Raw genomic sequence first — 20,114 nt, 5'->3', positions numbered from 1 at the left:
CTGCTTGACGTATGGATGCCCTGTTTTTCCTCCCTGCACCTGAAGCCACTCCAATTTAGTACTTTTTTCTTTCTTCCTTCTTCTTGAGACCTACCAGAACTCGAGCAAAGTAGCAGCAAACAGAATTCTCCAGAACAGATCACAGAGACGCCTCTGTTTAACAGAAGCTCATTCCCCTCACCTCAGTGACCCTGTGTACGTGTGTGCGCCAAACTCCCAGTGTAAAAATCACCTGTCGTGTGTTTGATGTGTGTAAGTGTGTGTGGGTGTGTGTGAAGCATGGAGCGCCTGATTGTCAGAGGTAAGTGCAGAGGTCATCAAGAACCGACAGGGTGATGGCACTATTTTTGTTTCTAGTATCAAAGAGAATGTACAGTGCAAAGCAGAGTATCCACCTTTCTCATTAATACGGTACGCTGTCTGTCTGTCTGTCTGTCTACCCCTTCCTTTTGGGGTGTCCACCTGACAAATACAACAACATGAGTGTCTGAGACTGATCTGTGTCAGTCAGATTATAGGAAACATTGATCACAGTGTGTAACAGACAGATCAACTGACAATTAAAATGTAAAATCTATTATGTGCATCTTATTGACTGACATGTTAATCCTGTTAAAGACCTGGCAAAGTGTCCGATGCTAAAAACAGTACACTTTACTAAATGTTAATGATGCAGGTCACTTTAGAAATAATAGTGACAGAGAAATGAAGTCACACACACACAGGCTTCGCAGTGAATTATAGGCCTTGTGCATCTTATTGACTGACATGTTAATCCTGTTAAAGACCTGGCAAAGTGTCTGATGCTAAAAAACAGTACACTTTACTAAATGTTAATGATGCAGGTCACTTTAGAAATAATAGTGACAGAGAAATGAAGTCACACACACACAGGCTTCGCAGTGAATTATAGGCCAATCACAAGGGCAAAGTGAGTAACGCTGAGTTAATTAATTCTGTGGGAAACGACTGTGGTGGAAGAGAAAGATGTGTAAAAACAAGTGAAAGGAACAGAACAAGTGATGCCCGATCGTGTTCTTGCATATGACAACATTTGCTGGGGGAAACTGGTTAAGGAAATTACTACGATTTTAAAAAATTGGTCACATAATGACAATATGAAGACACCAAACAGGAATGAATAGCAAGAATGTCAAACCTAGTAAGACAGAGAGAGAGAGAGAGAGAGAGAGAATTGGCACTAGTTAACACACTCTCTTGCATATGACAACATTTGCTGGGGGAAACTGGTTAAGGAAATTACTACGATTTTTAAAAAATTGGTCACATAATGACAATATGAAGACACCAAACAGGAATGAATAGCAATAATGTCAAACCTAGTAAGACAGAGAGAGAGAGAGAGAGAGAGAGAGAGAGAGAGAGAGAGAGAGAGAATTGGGGCTAGTTAACACACTAAATGCCTCTCAAGGGGTTGACTGTTGAAAAGGAAGGCTGTCATTATTTAATGTTATTATTAATTATTTAAAGCCTAAATGCAAGTAACAGTTATAAAACACAAAATATCTGAAAAGCCAAAAATACAAAAAAAAAGGGGGGGAAATGGATTTTGAACTAGATGTTTGAAACTAACATGCAGAACAATTGTTAGGGAATTTGTGTTACTGCTCTATTTGGGCATTTGCTTTTTTCTTTTTCTATTCTATCTGTTTTCTTTATATTTATTATATAATGAAAAAAAGACCTTGCTACAAATGCCTCTCAAGGGGTTGACTGCTGAAAAGGAAGGCTGTCATTATTTAATGTTATTATTAATTATTTAAAGACTAAATGCAAGTAACAGTTATAAAACACAAAATATCTGAAAAGGCAAAAATACAAAAAAAAAGGGGAAAATGGATTTTGAACTAGATGTTTGAAACTAACATGCAGAACAATTGTTAGGGAATTTGTGTTACTGCTCTATTTGGGAATTTGCTTTTTTCTTTTTCTATTCTATCTGTTTTCTTTATATTTATTATATAATGAAAAAAAGACCTTGCTACATGTGCAGCGTTAGGCTAACTGAGACTTGTCATAGCACTTGTGTATCGTTGCTCTTTTGATTGCTTCCATTGTCCTCATTTGTAAGTTGCTTTGGATAAAAGCGTCTGCTAAATGACTAAATGTAAATGTAATTGGGCTTTTGACCTTATAGTTAGTGAGAAATAGTCTCTGTGACAAGTAGCCCCAGTCTCCTCTATACATAGTATACATATTAAAAATAGTATTTATTTATACACCATCTTTTGAACACTTAACGTCAATAAGATTTTTTAAAAAAGGCTGCATATTTGATCAAAAATACAGTAAAAACAGAAATACGGTGAAAATATGTTTTATATATACAGTACATAAATGCAATATTTCAGTTTTTACTGTATTTTTATTTTTTAAAATTATATATATTATAAATAATATACATTATATATACCACAGAACCATAAATTATTTAGAAGTATTTTATATCTGGAAATGCACTCAAATAAAAACCTTACTTAAATTTTTTCCAAAGAAAAGGCCTGGAATTAACTTTTTTTTTAAATCAATAAAAAAAATCTTTACCATCTTTAGCAGATGGCATCTCCAGCGCTTACAGTGGAGCTCAGACATTATTACATGATTCCCTATCAGAGATTTGGATTGGGATCAGACAATGCTAAACGGAAAAGAGGTTAGACTGCAGTTGAGAGTGTTTATAGCGCAGAGGACAACTTATTGGCATCAGACCACAAAGCCCCCCGTCTGACATGCATGTCTGATCAAAGTGTATTTGATGGATTTAAAGGAATTCTGGGCCATCTTCCAGAGAGAACAAGGTGTAAAAGTAGAGAGTTTATGATAAAAACTTACAGAGCCTCAGAAAGTGCCTTGGGTGAAAATTCACTAGTTAAAACTATTTATTTACATTCTTTCTTAGAGTAAAACATAAAAACCTATTTAAAACCCATTTTACATAATGTGACATATTTCTAAGTAAAACTGGGTAGGTAATACCTACAACCCCTTGTGAAAAAAAGAAATGTGCTTGATTGTTTTTAATGTGAACTTGTAGTGTACTTCAAATCTTTAAAGTATATTTAAAACAATGTACTTGCAAATAATATGATAGAAAGGCAATAAAAGGCCACTTAAATGAATAACTGTTTCCTAATGCACTTACAATAAGTTTTCATATCATGCTTTAAAGTATTGATGTGTGACTAAATACGAAAGCACATAAAATGCTTGATAACTTTGTTATGTTATTCAATATTACATTTGAAGTTAACGTGCTAGTTCATCATTACAAATGTGCAATTACAAATATATTTAAACACGTGACATACAAGTTTCAGCACAAATTATATTTAAATATATTTTATATTTTTTTCAGTTCTTTAACCATATTTCAAAGACAATCGACTTATAAAATTGCATGTAAAGATGTACTTGAATCCTACTTAAGAGTCAATAAAAACGACTTTACTACAAAATTAAACTACAATACATTTTACATTTTACATTAATTGCAAATAACATGCAAGTGTCCAAAGACATACATTTAGTTTTGCACTTAAGTGTATTTTTTAATTATGCAAAGTGTAGTTCTTTTTTTACAATCTTTAACACACCAACATTACCTGCGCTCAACATCTCCGTCTGTCTCTTTCGCCAATACCCGTCTGCCTTCCCTGTCCCATGCGCCCAGTTCCCGAGGTCCTGTCCCCCCGCCCGCTTTCCCCTTAGTGTCTAATGCAAAATTTATGCTCACGAGGTGGTTTCAGTGGGTGGAAAAATCAATACCGCCGGGCCCTGATGCGCCAGGGAGAAAGAGTGCTCTTTGACTGACAGTAAAAGCATGGGGGGGTATGAGGGGGCACTTTTAAAGCGAGGAAAGGTGGACGACGGCACAGAATTGGCCCATCCACATCATATTACAGCCTCATTTAAAGTCTGATTTCGATAGCAATTCCGTCCGTATTAGAAACGAAGAAATGTTTTTAGAAAAGGCAGATTTGAGGATTACACTCCCGTTCCGCCTGCTATTAAAAATGCATTTTTTTTATATCATTGTTGTTCCACCCGCAGCTGCATCCCTGAAGTTGATAAGCGCAATGCTGCGCAGGCAGCGCCGTCGAAATGAAGTGATTTACAGACAATGCGCGTACATCATAAGGTCTTTGTTGTTAGCTGCCTGCATTGTGCTTTGCTTTGGCCTTTGAAAACACAAGACGGAATGTGTACGCATGTAACCGAAAAACCAATTCGGGGAGTAAACCAGGGCTCCGAGAAAGTGTGTTAAAAAAAAGATGTTTCAATGGAATGAAATGGCTTTAAACAACAGGATTTGCCCTAAATCCTTATCGCACTATTTGTCACCTCTTTAATTATTCCTTTTGCTCATCTCGCAGAGCATGTAAGCACTATTGCGTGCCACCGAACGAAGGGGAGAAGAGCGTTGTGCCCGCGGGCAGCCGGTCTGTTGAAACATAGAGCTCTAAGTGACATGACACCGCTTGTGATTCCTAATGCACTTTAATAAAACCCAATACGGTGAGAAAGCGCGAGTAGAAAAGTCACCCGCTGATTCGAAAAATCAAATGCGTACAAATTTGTGTAAGTTGTTCAACACGTTTTTTTTGTTGTTGTCCCTGACATACAATGAACCATTTTACGAGCTCGCAAACCGTTTTGCAACAACATCTTAAACAGCAGACTTCCTTGCACAATTCTTTGGGGAGAAAAGAAAAAACACAAGCATATGAGGTTTATTACAACCTCAGCTTTTCGAAAAAAGCACCATGATCCTTTCTGCCGGTTTAGTAGTTTCTCTCCTGCATGGCCTATGAGGTATTTGAGTGGTCTGAGCCATACATGATGAATGAAGCGGCGTGCTACTTATGCGCTTATCGTGCTCAGTGACTAGCAACAGGTTCAGCAGAGGCCAGCCACAGTAAATGAAACTCCTCAGCAGGACAATACATCATCAGAGCAAATGTATGCGGCCCGGATGTAAACGCGCACGTCTCTCGTTCGTGCAGGACACCGACAACGGGCGTGATGGGTAGGAGGAGGAGGAGGAGGAGGAGGAGGAAGAAGAAGGGGGTGGAAATCGTAGAAGAAAAAAAGATGGAGGGAAAGACTAACAAGGAGAGAAGGAGAGGAAAGAAATATGGTCAGAGATGTGTGGAAGCACAACGGATTTCCTATTAGCTTATGGACGTTGTTTCTTTTTCCATTTTTTTTAACATTAACTGCCCAGGCCGGGAAAGCAAACAGAACTTGCCATGGCTAATATCACACGTAGGGCTCATAGAGAGGAGATTTATCATGATGAAATACTGTAATGCACACAGGACGTGCACACATTATGTGGACGCCGCTCTTTTGGACTTTCTGTCAGTGAAGGTCATCATTTCCTCTGAGAATCTAATAAAAAGAGCACATTATCATAATATTAAATATCTCAAATGAGAATTTTCAGTAGAAAATATAGCTAGTCATTTTTAAATGAAAGATCAGATTTAAACTTACAAAAATCCACAGAATAAATAAAATAAAAATATACAACTAAAATAGAACCGTTATTGTGGTTTCCATTGCTGTGGAAGTTTTTTAACATAGAAAATACAGAGGATAAAGTAGAAAAAAAATAATGAATGCCACAGTATTCTTTAACATTTACATTACTGCCTTACAAAAAATAAAAAATTAAAGTAGCAGTACCATGGCACAGTAATAGTAGCAACTTTGCTACATTCAATGCCTTTCCTATTTCCAAAAAAAAAAAGATAAAGATTGGATTGACAAATTATATATTCATAAAAAATATATATATAATAATAATAATATTATATATATAATTTAAATACTTCATATATAATTTACAACTGTAGCAATTTTTTTTATTTAATTGTAATTAATATTTAATAACTAATTTTTCAATGACTTTTCCATGATTGATTACATAAGGATTTGTTTTTAAAAAAATAAAACTGGACTAACCATTGCGATTTTTTCAGCCAAATAAATATTTTAGAAATTAAAAAATAGACCAATATTGTTTATAGAAATGTCCACATTTTAGAATTTTAGTAATGTATGTGAATTTTTAGAGTATTCTTAATTGTAATGATTTTTCCAGGCCTGTAAATTCAAATTCTAAATTTCTGTATCTGTAGGAATTCTGTGATAAAATTAAATTCACAATATTACGATTAGAGAAAAAATACATAGAATACAGACGAAAATTAACAATGACAAATGACAATGACAATGAACAACAGAAATAAAAAAGACACGAGAAAGATTGAGAGGGTGAAAAGTTCCATGTTTGAGGGCAAAATGACACATTGAGTGCGTCTCTTTGCCCTCAGCCCCCTCCTCTCCTCTTCCAGCAGTGTCCAACACTCTGCCCTGTTTGTGAAAGATGTAGGAGTTTAATGTGACGATATCTCCTCTTCTCTTGCGTCTGTGGTCTACTTACCAGCTACATGATCCAACCCTGATGCGCCTGCTGTGTTTTCAGCAAGGAGCCCTCAGGGACCATTACACTCCAGCCAGCCTTCCTCTGGGGCCTTTTAGGGCCCCTTAACACTTACAGAAGACCCTTGAATCTGAAGCGCTTCCCCAGAAAGCACATCTATTAATTAAGGTAATTAGGCCCTGAGATGGCAATTAGAAACCGCAGATAGCTTTTAGCCTGTCTGCCGCTTCCAAAAAGGCTTGGTTTCAGCACCATCTGCCGTGTCAAAAATCACCACAGCATCTTGTGTTTCCGAGAGAGGAGGGCGAGCGGCGTTATCTGAGATATAGACCTTCACCCGACCGAAGGGTCAAATTCTGGACCCTCTCATATTTAGGCTTTTCATCTGATATGAAATGACAAATGAAACGCTTATCATGTGTCACTCACTATCAGCTTGAATAGTGTTCCTTATTAAAATACGTTTGCGGGGTTTATATGGATTGAATTGTTAATATACCTGCAGCAGCTTAAGCGAAAGAGGAAAAGAGAAAATTATAGCACTTGTATTAAAACGCTCTGTGATGTGTATTGATAGGCTGATTCTTTAGATATTGATTGAACGGCACAGTCGTAATGACGAAGCCAGATTTGTGTAGGTTTCTTATTGATTCCGTTGTAAGTCAGCAATGATAAGCTGCGAGGTTGCTATTGATCGTTTTGGACATTCAATACACTTGTTTTCATTTGGAGATTTCACTGTACTTTATCGACAAAATGTTTCTTCTTTTAAGCCATAAGTGGCCAGAGTAAAATTCATTTGAACACCTACGCATTTTTTGGACTTTCTTTAAAACTTCTCGGGGAGCTGTAACAATGCCAAACTTTATGTTTTTTTTTTCGCAGAGGGCGAAATGCAGTGTGATTTTTCAATAAAAATTAAATAAAAGCGACGTGTGCCACTCAAAGGCCCAAACTTTCTTTTTTTTCATCCATTAAGAAGCCTAATTATCATATTTTTACATAAAATACCGTTTACTCACACAAGAAGGCGTATAGGTCACGACAAGTTCTCTATCGCCACACAAACACGTTTTGTTCTCACTTTCAGTCTAATTGTTTCAGCCAAAACTTGAGTTCTTACAGTAAATTGCAGGGGAGTTTCAGCCATAAGTCATATTACACACACATGCACTTCACACACACAAACACACTCACAAAAGAATGAAATATGGTTTACGAGGTCCTGTGACAGAGCACAATCGCACATTGTCAGTGGAGTGTGATAACCCCATTTTCATTCCGTTTCACTCCCATGAAATTACCATTAGCATTACGAGTCATGCAGAACCCAGATAAATGTAAAAACGCTACTCGGTTCTTCCAGACAGAAATAACAGTCCCCACAGATTACCATCTCTCTTTTGCCTTCTGCTTGCTCTGACTCTAATATTTCCTTTACAATGTTTCGTCAGTTCATCCTCCCCTCACTGACCATGTAAATCACTAATCAATTTCCATTTCCAGATCTTGACAACAGAAAGCCTACGAAATGTGTCTCAGAAGTCAATGTAAGGATTTTAATAAGATAGGGGACAAGGTACCGAAAATTACAACAGGAATATAGTACCTCTGTGCTGAATTACTAGGCTGGGCTTTAAGTAGTTAAACAAGGGCTTCAGAACTCATCCTATCTGGTTTATCAAACCACTAGCACTAAGTATTAGACTTCAGTGCATAAATTGTTGAAGAGAGATGCGCAATTACTTTTGTAAGCCAGTGGTACTTACACTGGTACAGGCTCAAATATTTCTTCTTGGTATTTCTGCTGTAATGACATTGCTTGTTTTCAAACTTTGTATTCTCACAAACTGGAACATATATTAAATTAATTAACCTGATTCCAGTCCAACTTACAAGTTTCAAGAACTGTATGTTCATCAATAAAAACAATAGATGTTATTAATATATATATATAATATTATATATGATTGCAGTTTATATTTTTATTACACTTTTTAGCATTTTAATTCAGTTCAGGAGTTAAGTCATGACATTTTCCACAAGTGTAATTTCTGCCAAATCTCAAACGATGCATTTAAATATATTCTGTGGTGAAAATAACAGTGGTTAAAATGTATAGATTTTTGGAGTAAAAAAACCCCCACTTTTTTATTTTAATTTTTTTTTTAAGTGTTGAAGAAGTTCAGAGTACTCTCAAAGTTGAAGAAACACCCAGCTGAACTACTAAACACCACTCAGAACACATGATCAACCATCCTGGTAACCATCCACAACACATTAGCATCATGGCAGCGACTTTCGCAAAGAAAAACATCAAAATCCAAATCTATAAATCTAGTTTTGACAACTTCTTTGGATTATGAAACACTCACAATAAGCTTTTTTTTCTTACAATTTCTCATTCCATGATTTCCCAAAACTTCCTCCTCCACCTTCCATCATTACTTTTATAGCTTTTTTAATCCCATGTCTAGTGTGTGCTGAGCAGTTTGCAGGATGTATGTATATCCCTTACTCCAACAGCCTCCTACTCTTTCATTACATATCTGAGTGAGCATGGGCACAGGGCTGGACTCTGGCAGCTTTGCTTCAGATGTTCTACCTCCAGAGAGCTGTAGTCTCAGCGGTTTGGGGGGGTTAGGAGGAGGCGCGGTGAACGCGCTCTAAACGATAGGTTTAATTTAATGCCAGTTTGAGAGGCTTAAGTTATTTCAGGCCTCCGTGCACCAGTTCTTCATCGGGAGAGAAAACTGCCAGTTCACTTCTTTAAAAAACATTACTGGCACTTCCCAATTATTTGTAGACTGATGCAATTACCATAAAATATGTATCGAACATGGATGAGTGGAGGGAGGCTAAATCCCAGCAGAACCACAGAGGCATCCTGTATATGTGGGCCGCTCTGCATCCCGGGTCTCTGCTTGTGTCTCTTTCGGTTTTACCACAGGAGGGCCGAAGCAATGTGGCCTCCTCGATCGAAACGGACAAAGCCATATCCGATTACCATTATTATTGTCTTTTCCAATCTTCCTTCACACCCCCTCCACTTCTCTTCCTCGCTCTCTTTCTCAGAGGACAGGGATTTTTTTTCTCTTTTCTCAGTTTAAACAGAGCGACAATGCTACCAGTCACACAGGACAGAACAGTATGTGGCAGGACAGGCAGCTGGTGAAGCCATTTCAAGATGACAAACGCCACCAATACGTCAAACATTAACAGCTCGATTGTACTTGACACCCGAAGGACACTCTGTGCCCTTAACGTTTCACACGCACAACTGACGCAGTTAGGTCTTATTTTGTTTGGTAGGCCTAAAGTTAATAATTGTATTCAGTGTGACGGACAGCAAAATGTTGATAACTATTAAAAATCAGCTGATTAAAACATAGGAAAATCATCCGTTTTGATGGCTAAATGTGAAGAAACATGATGTACCACTTATGAACTGCATCAATAAGATAACACAGTTTGGAATAATCATTGTGCAATTATGCACATAAATGCATGTAAATATCCATTAAAATCAATTTTAAAGAATGAAATCCTGGTTTCTTTTTGGCAAACTTTCTTCATTCACTCAAATGAAAATGCAATCACTAACATGACTCACACAATTTTCATATTCATTTTTTTGTTGTTATTTTTTTTCTCCTAACATTCATAGATTTCATAAATACTTAAAAGCTAAATAACTAAACAATGTGTACATACAGTATATACACTACAGTTAAAAAGTTTGGGGTTGGTACAACTTTCCCATGTTTTTGAAATAAGTCTCTTATACTCACCAAGGTTGAATTTATTCAAGTTTATTTATTCAATTCAAGTTTACTTGTATAGCGCTTTTTACGATACAAATCGTTGCAAAGCAACTTTACAGAAAATTAAGTTTCTACAATATCTAGTAGCAGCTTATCAGTGGTGACTGTCAGTTTATGTACATATGGCAAAAATGTACAGAAAAATCAATTAAAGACGTAATCAAACAGACGATGAACACTATTAACAGCAATTATTATATGATGCAATCAAACTTATAACAAAATTTGGTAGTTCTGTATGTTGTTTGATACATTTATTTGATAAATACAGTAAAACAGTAATAATATTACAATTCAAAACAACTGTTTTCTTTTTTAATATATTTTAAATTGTAATATATTCCTGTGATAGCAAAGCTGAATTTTAGTAGCCATTAATTTATTCTTCAGTGTCGCATGATCCTTCAGAAATCCATCTAAAATGCTGATTTGGTGTTCAAAATGTTTCTTCTTCGTATCATCAATGTTGAAAACAGTTGTGCTGCTTAATATGTTTTGTTATACATTTCAAATATATCATATATTTGAAAACTGTTATACATTTTTTTTTTATGAGATTTTAAATAAACTGCAAAATGACATGATGTTTTATATACATCATTCTGGCAGAAAAAAGAACCTGCAAAAACACGATAACATTTCTAGTGTGTGCACATGCTTCATCTGAGTGTGATGTGGTAAAATGTATTTGTACTTTGTGCAATGATGTCTAACGTTTGTGACGTGAGGTGCTTTCTTTTTGAGTGCCTGGATTTGTGTGGGCCAACCTCACTGCGTATGTGTACATTACGATTTGTTATTTTTGTGGCTAAGCCACTGTCATATGCAGTCACCCGGCATCACCTGTTATACATTTCAAATATATCATATATTTGAAAACTGTTATACATTTTTTTTTTTATGAGATTTTAAATAAACTGCAAAATGACATGATGTTTTATATACATCATTCTGGCAGAAAAAAGAACCTGCAAAAACACGATAACATTTCTAGTGTGTGCACATGCTTCATCTGAGTGTGATGTGGTAAAATGTATTTGTACTTTGTGCAATGATGTCTAACGTTTGTGACGTGAGGTGCTTTCTTTTTGAGTGCCTGGATTTGTGTGGGCCAACCTCACTGCGTATGTGTACATTACGATTTGTTATTTTTGTGGCTAAGCCACTGTCATATGCAGTCACCCGGCATCACACTCAGTGTGAAAGAAAACTGAACAATATCCAAAGCGAGCGGCAGATGAGAATCTTTGTCTCTTCCTGGAGAACATGTGGTGTAACCCCCCTAAAACACACACACACTCTCTCACACCACCTCTCACTCTCAATTATTTGGCTGCTGTCACAACAAATCAATCAAATTACCACAGCAAGTCTGTGTGCAGGTGCTGCTAGTGCATTGCTAGTCACATTAGCTTTGAAATGTATGAGGGCGCCAGCAATTTTATCACTCTTCTTTATTTAATACGACTCTCTCCCTATGAATCGTCTTACAACTGCCTCAAACTTGAAACATTAAAGGACAATGCGGAAAGCATGCTGGGACTACAGTACTTTAAGTTAAACCAAGAGATAGAGAGAGAAAGAAATGTCAATTTTTACAATAAAGGGTTTAAAACAAGTTAAGCACCATGGACAGCATCAGTGGCATGCTGCTGATTACCACAGACAATCATTTTGACTTGATTTTTGCTTGTTTTACAGACTGAAGAATGTTTACAGCAATGCACTTATAATGGGGCAGGACATTCAAGAGGATCTAAAAGCAAAAATGTGCAGCTCATATTTTTTGATAAAAAATTTCATCATACAAATATGTTGAGATGTAAAGATCTTTTTAGTGGTTGGATTACTGAACTTGCTATGCTATGGATGTATCTGTCTCTGTATAAACAGCTACACTTTTAAGAAATTTAAAAAAATTATAATTAAATTAATTAAAAAATGTATACTTTAAGGAAGGATCTATTAAATTGACGAAAAATTACAGAGAATATTTTTATAACGTTAGAAAAGATTTAGGTTTCAAATAAATACTGTTCAACTTTCTATTCATGAAAGATCCTGAAAAGAATGTATGTTTAACACTGATAAAAATCAGCAAATCAGCATATTAGAAGGATTTCTGAAGGATCATGTGCAGTTAAAGACCGGAGTAATGGCTGCTGAGCTTTGCCATCACAGAAATACATTTTAAAATATATTAAAACAGGAAACATTATTTTAGATTGTAAATAATAATTGTATTCATATTTCACAAAATTACAGTTTTGATTGTAATTTTTGATCAAATAAATGTAGCCTTGGTGAGCATAAAAGACTTAAAAAACTTAACAAATTTTACCAACCCCAAACTTTTTAATTAGTAATTTTAACCTAATTAGTATGTCATGCTACTTAATCTTAAAAATCAAAATGTTATTTTTGGTGGCAGAACATTAAAACACAAATACAGGTTACATAAAGCCTCTTTCTTTTTTTGTTTTCATTTCTATCTACATAATACCCCTGAAGTTCAGCACCACGGACAGTTCACTCAACAACCAGTTAATGGAGCTACTGCCTTAAAGTGTCTTCAAGGATCATAAAACAACAATTTTTGAAATGTTAAAGAGGTCATATGATGCGATTTCAATTTTTCCTTTCTCTTTGAAGTGTTACAAGCTCTTGGTGCATAAAGAAGATCTGTAAAGTTGCAAAAGACTAAAGTCTCAAATCCAAAGAGATATTCTTTATAAAAGTTTAGAGTCAACCACGCCTACGTAAAACGGCTCGTTCTAACACGCCCCCACATGTCTACGTCACGATGTGGGAAGATTTGCATATCGCCGCCCAAATGTTCACGCAAAGAAAGAAGACGTAACTTTTATTCTCACTGTAGTATTGCTGCTGCCGCCGCCATGTCGTGAAGACGCTGTGTGCTTTGTTGTGAAAACAAAACTTTGTTTGGCCTTCCAAAAGAGCATGATATCCACTTCGTCATACCTAGAGCTGATCCGTGCTGGTCGCTGAAGAAATACATCAACTTCATGCTGTGGATCACCGGATCGGCTTTCACTGTGGACGAAGCGGAGTCCAGCCCGGGGTCGTCACTTGTGGTTGGCGCAAACCCACCAGCCCCGCCATTCTCAAGCCCGCCGTGTGTGATGCCGTGTGTTTGGTTATGAAAGGGAAACTACTTTGTTTGGCCTTCCATAAGAGGACACGACTAGAAATCAGTGGTTAAGTTGTATTTACAACACTGTTCCAGAACAGTTTAACCCAAATATTCAGATGTGTACAGCACATTTTGTGGAGGACTGTTTCCTGATCCTGGTACAGTAGACTACAATGCCGGCTGTTCTGACTCACAGACTGTAAGTACGTTTTCATATTTAAAGGATTTGCCACTGATGATTCAAACGCGAGTTTTGAGCAGTGTAGAGTAGCGCTTGTTGGTTGTCATTTCTCCGATCACAAATGCAGACATGGTTTTATGCATACTTATACTGTAAAAGACAGTATAAGTCATTATAATCCGTAATTATGTCCCCACTGGATGCAACAAATGCTTTGTTTATAATGGGTTTGAATGTTTTTGTCTCGTCGCTCTGGCCGGACAGGACATCACAGTATGGTAAGGGGCGTAACGTTTCCGTCACACGCTTAAGGTATTCGGTCAATCACAACGCACTGGATAGCTGGCCAATCAGAGCACACCTCGCTTTTCAGACCGATGAGCTTTGTAAAAATCGACGCGTTTCAGAAATAGAGGAGAAACAATAATGTACAGTATGTGGAAAATAATGTGTTTTTTGAAACTTAAACCACATAACACAGTTAAACACAGTTAGCAACATCATATGACCCCTTTAACAGATATAAATGTTAGATTAAATTAAATTAATTTCTCTAGTTAAAGCAAAGTTTGTATCATCTTGTCAGAGTTGTAAAAGCACATTCTCTAGAGAGGTATCATTTGCTGTAGCAGATAACTTTCCTTTAGCAAGTATTGACTCAACATCTAAACGAAAGTCTTCAAATTAACTTTCACCAGCAGTATTTTTTTTAAATACAACAAGACTAACAATTCTTGTTACTTTAGTTACAAACATATCGCAAGCAAATCATGAGCTTTCTATTGTCTTTTTTCCCGTGTGCAACTTTATCACCCTTAAGGCTTCGAGTTTTCCTTTGACTTGGCTACTTTTAGCTAAACTAAGTGAGTTAGCAGCTTCAAGTTCCCCGTCTGTGTCAGTACTCAGTCTAAAGTGATGCCCCGGTCTGACAGGAGAGGGATTCCTGTGAGACTACAACTGCTCTTTCATTGAGACAGAGGAGCAGTGTTGTGATTAGAGCCAACATGGTTCCTCATTAGCCTACGAGTGCGGAGAGACTCAGGCAATTACTCCTCATCCCTGAGTGCCGTTTTATGTTTCCTGCAAAGGGAACGTGCACTTTCGCGCACTATTCCTTCCCCCGTACACGCTACGCTGCAGGTTCTGATGTGCTCCGATCAGGCAGCTTACAATATGAATATGAAAGAGGCCGAGTATACATTTGTTCTGCATTAACTCAAAGTAGGCTGACAATGTAGCACTGATCTTTCATTTGCCTTACATCTCTTTAGGGAAAATATGGCGTATTACAAGGATGTTTCCAAAAAGCCTTTTCATAGGTCATGAAAAGACAGTTATTTCATGATCTGAAGGTTACCCTTATGTTTTTTGCGAGAGGCCTGTTTTGAGGCTTTCTGAGCTGATGAGCAACAACGTAGATGTTATTTTCGTTCTGCAGCTTATTGAAAGATGCTTTGATGTAAGGAGAAGCACATTCTGTCATTTGGTTTGTTATGAGACAGAATATGGTAGGAACGTACAACAGAGGGATTTGTAATTTTCAAAGCAGCGAAATCATATCATTAAGTCTCATATCAAGTCAAATGAAATCAAACAATGTTATTTGTGGCATAAAGAAATGTCACAGTGTCAAGCAAACACCCTTTCATTTTGCTATGGTTTTTGAAACACCACCTTTACAATCCAATCTTTTTCCTAAATATACACCATTTCTAAATATATATTATATATATATATATATATATATATATATATGATTAATTCCACTCCTAACACCATGTTTACAGTCTGATGGACAAACAAACATGAGGCTAATTCTTATTCTATTCAAGTTACAGCTGGAATCATACACACAGTGTTCAAGAGGGAATTCACTTTCTTTACTTGACATGTCCAGACATTAATCTTCCTGACAAAATAACAAGCTACAGCGGCGCCAGGGTTTAAAATGAGCGTGGAGTAACGCAAGCGCAGGCTTTTATTTAGACGACCGTGCCGAACTTCATGAAGCTGCCCCATCGCTGTGACGACCATTCATCAGTGCAGAGACGCAGTGGCGGGTTTGCACACGCACCACTGAGCCTTCTGCTCGGCACACTCACGTGGACGGTCTCAGTGAGGCAGACGTCTCCTAATTTGGAAAAGGTGAGCTATGATGTTATAAAGGGCTCTAGCAGCAATAGAAGTACTTTTGTCTTAAAAGTGATGTAATTCTTTGTTTCACATTAAAGGGTTAGTTCGCCCAAAAATGAAAATTCTGGCATCACTTACACTCATGTCATTCAAAACCTGTATGACTTCTGCAGAAAACACAAAAAAGATGACTTCCATTGTATAGACCAAAAAATATTTGACAAAAGATCTTCTTTTACTGTATGTTGCACATAAATCACACATGTTTGGAACTACAGTACATGAGATTGTGCTGGAATAAATATTTGGCAACTAAAAAATTAATTATTCATAGGTTAATACCAACAAAAAGTGGGCAGGGCTATATGTTTACCTGACCAATGGCAGACTGGAAGAGTGTTCAAGAAGTCAATATGTTGGCAACAGAAATTAGAATTATTATTATTTTTTTAATACAGTAACAAATGCCTCTGAGTTCTTTTTAATGACTTAAAAGCATACAGCACATCTAGTTTACACTGTTACACATTTATGCATTTGACAGACATTTTATCAGTTCTTGCTTTCCCTGGGAATCAAACCCATGATCTTGGCATTGCTAGTGATACAGGGAGGATCAACTAGTGTAGTCTGACTAGTGTAGTGTACTAATGTAGTAGAACTAGTGTAGTCTGAATCCTGAATAAATAACTCTGAATTGGTTCTTTCAGTGAATCAAAAACACTGTAAATCTAAAGTAGTATTTTATAAAATTGAACAAATATGTTCAGTATTATTATTTGATTAGTTAAGGCCAATTATTATCACCTCTCAAAAGTGTGTTTTTGCAATAATTGTTTAAAATAGAATATATTTAGTTAATTTGCAAAAACCGATAAACGCCACTTTAAAAAAAATGAGCCGATTACCGTGCATTATTCTCCGCATATAGCGCGGTCTGAACCCTAAACACGTTTTGTCAAAAAAGCCGGTTTTGTCCACTTTCAAAAGGCATCGCGAGTTCACGTTTTACTGCAGAAGCCGACAAGCGTCGTTGTTGTTTTTGAACAGAAGCCGATAAGTCCATTTTAGCGAATCAGCGCGCTGTATTCAGTTTGAAAAGAAGTGCTATCTGAGAGGAGTTTCGTCAAAGCTGACTAAAAGTGATCAAGGATGGATCATTTCGACGAACTTGATGAGCTTGTGATATCTTCTTCAGGGCGTTTCTTCGGAGCATAAAAGAATATAATATGAAGAATGCTGAGATCCAAACAACATTGGACCCTACTGACTCTAACTGCATGGCGGTAAAAAAATAAATAAATAAATAAATTTTTTCAAAATGTTTCACAGAAGAAAGTCGTAGAAGTTTGGAAAAACATGAATTATTTGTTGGTGATTTTTTTTTTTATGTTAAGGACAAATTGACAATGTCAGAATGGCCTAGTATTTGGTTTGTCCTCCTTTTGTGCAAAATTATAAATATTCAATTTTAGTAAACAATCATTTTTATTAATATTATTTTATGTCATTGCATTTTTTGTTTTACTTATATATTATAGCACTGCAACGTGACAAAATAAAAATGTTAAAATATATATTTTTAGTAAAACATACTAAAATACTAATACCAAGTTTTAATTAGACTCATAATTCAAGATTTTCAATATAGTTTCAGACTTTAAAAAACAAATTCAGACGAAAAAAGACTGTTGCCGCCTGACAAGCATAAAAGCAAATGTCCAGCTAAACCCCTAAAAGTTTAAGACAGACAATTAATGGAGCATTCAAATTCACTTCAACGTAGAACGTTTACGGTCCATTTTAGAGTCTTCGAAATGTGAGGCCGGGCCCACAGGCACATTATCGTGACTGAGGGAATTTTTAGATATTTATTTAGCCCATGTGAGTGTTTATTAAAAGCCTAGACGTGTTGTTATTTATGCATGTTTGTGTCCATTAGAGACTTCTTCTCCATCCCACTGTTTTAGCCATCCAACCATCCATCTCTTCGGGACAACCTGTTTCCTGCCGTGCATTATTTTAATCTTCGGCCTCCTCCTCCTCAGACGCAAAAAGAAAACGTGCTATTTTACATGCACTCAAATTCATAACCTATCATTTTTTAGTCAGGCATTAGAGAAGGCACCTCATCTAAGATTTATGACTGACGGTTTCCCCCTTCCACCCCTCAGTCTAATGGTATAAAAGAGACAATGTTTTAAACATTAAAATGAAAACCATTTACAACTATGATCAAAAGAGAACATTCGTGCATTAAAGTTTAAAAGGCGAGGAGAAGTATGGACGCGCGGACGGAAGGAAAGAGGAGGGGAGGAGACAGAGGTAAAGAGGAGAAGACACAAGTATGCTAGTGAATACTCCTACTGAAAGAAGAAAGAGCCTTAAAGTGCTTTTGCGCTTCGTTGCAAAACGCTGACCTGTAATGAATGTGAACTACTTTCCCTGCCTATATCGCTCCGATCCTCCCGTCCTCGGCCTTTCTGAGCACTTTCTTAAACACATGCTGTTTGGATGGGGTGATGCCACCATTTTTACGAGTCCCCAAAAAACACAACAAACTTAAAGACTGAATGATGTAGAATAAAGTATGCTTTCAGGATATCTCCTTGTTGAATTTGACTTTACAGGTTCGGATGGTGCTTTGAACACAAATATATAACAACTTCTTTATTATGAGCATTAATTTACTTTTCATTTTGAGTTTGAGCATTGATTTAGTTTTAGCATTATTTTATATAGATTTAATAAAGAAAAAACAATAATGATGATAATGTGTACATACATTACATTACATTACAGTATGACTCAAGATTCAAACTTTGGCCAGAAATTGAAGTTAAAGTAAAGAGACCACAGACAAGACCATATTAATATTATTTATATAAATCTCAATCAAATTATAACTAGGGTGACCCTAGATCCTCTTTTTTTTCCCTGGACATGTCCTGGCTGGGATTTCTAAATTGCCTATAATGTCCAGGTTTTGGCTTTGTTTCTGTGGCCTCTAAATACATTATATGTACGCATATTTGCATTGCTTTGATGAGACGTCAGACTTAAAGTCAGAATTAAAGTAAAAAGACCATAGACACCTAGACAAGACCATGTAAATATACTTAATATGTCTTGCTGATCTTTTGATGAAAAAAAAAACACATCCATAAATAAAGTGTAAATTAAAATGTACATTCTCTAAAATAATTTTCAAAAACTTGATACTGACACACAGCATTGCAAATTTTGTTGTAAATTATACAAAGACTACTCAAGTATGTTTTACAAGAAAATACTATTTCAGTTTTTTTTTACTTCAAAATTTGTTAAAATCGTTTCTACACCAATACTTTTTAATCGGATCAATATGGACTCATACCTTGCAGATTCTGTAGGGGGAGTGTCATGATGCCACCAGCAGCAGCGGCTGCCACCAGGCCCTGTATGTTGGCAGCAGTGGGCAGAGACAGAACCAGGCCCTGCTGCCCACCCAGATGCCCGCCAGCGTTAAAGGGGATCAGAATGGGCTGGTTGAGACCAGGAGCTCCTCCGGACATCACTCCACTAACTGCTGACGCCAGCTGCTGAGCAACCAACAGAGACTGAAAAGAAAGCAAATAGGAAGTTAATTAAGTTTTTTAAAGTACGATGTGAAGCATCACAGTCGAGTTCTTTTTTTTATAATTTTATGTTTTATTTAAAATTATTTTCCAAAGTTTGGGATCAGTAAGACTTGTAATGTTTTGTAAGGAAGTCTCTTATGCTTATCAAGGCTGCATTTATTTGATCAAAAATACAGAAAAAAATGTAATCTTGCAAAATGTTGTGTTATGTTATGGTTTCAATTTTAATATCCTTTAAAATATCATTTATTTCTGTGATGCAAAGCTGAATTTCCATCAGCCATTACTCCAGTATAAAGTGTCACATGATCCTTCAGAAATCATTCTAATATGCTGATTTATTATTAGAATTATCAATGTTGGCAACTGTTGTGCTGCCAAATATTTTTTGGGAAACTGTGACACTTTTTTCAGGATTCTTTGATGAATAAAAAGTTATAAAGAACAGCATTTATTGAAAATATTTATTCATCCAGGTGGATGCTACACACTGGTGGTGGTTGAGGAGATTCCCCCCTTCTATGTAAAGCGCTTTGAGTGCCCAGAAAAGCGCTATATACATGTAAGAAATTATTATTATTATAAAATTTTTCTAACAATATAAATCTTTGCTATCACTTCTTATCGATTTAACACATCTTTGCTGAATAAAAGTTTTCATTTCTTTCAAAAAAGAAAGAATAAAGATTTACTGAACCCAAACTTTTGAACGGTAGTGTATATTGTTAGAAAA

General features: G+C 36.3%; 2 protein-coding genes across 3 annotated transcripts in view; both read right to left on the bottom strand.

Annotated features, from left to right (window-relative positions):
* The window catches only part of pou6f2 (POU class 6 homeobox 2), a 70,739-nt gene extending 51,384 nt beyond the window's left edge, over positions 1-19,355 (bottom strand). For both annotated transcript variants that reach the window (XM_016278537.1, XM_016278538.1), the window contains exon 1: positions 19,138-19,355. In XM_016278537.1, the coding sequence (XP_016134023.1) occupies positions 19,138-19,315 (178 nt within the window). In that variant the 5' untranslated portion in view covers positions 19,316-19,355. The remainder of the gene's footprint in view (positions 1-19,137) is intronic.
* The window catches only part of LOC107589981 (POU domain, class 6, transcription factor 2), a 46,259-nt gene continuing 45,467 nt past the window's right edge, over positions 19,323-20,114 (bottom strand). The window contains exon 4 of the mRNA XM_016278573.1: positions 19,323-19,360. Within this exon, the coding sequence (XP_016134059.1) occupies positions 19,323-19,360 (38 nt within the window). The remainder of the gene's footprint in view (positions 19,361-20,114) is intronic.

This window comes from Sinocyclocheilus grahami, unplaced genomic scaffold, assembly GCF_001515645.1.
Source record: "Sinocyclocheilus grahami isolate Dianchi unplaced genomic scaffold, SAMN03320097.WGS_v1.1 scaffold122.1, whole genome shotgun sequence".
Classification (NCBI taxonomy): domain Eukaryota; kingdom Metazoa; phylum Chordata; class Actinopteri; order Cypriniformes; family Cyprinidae; genus Sinocyclocheilus; species Sinocyclocheilus grahami.
This window is presented reverse-complemented; position numbering and strand designations above follow the sequence as displayed.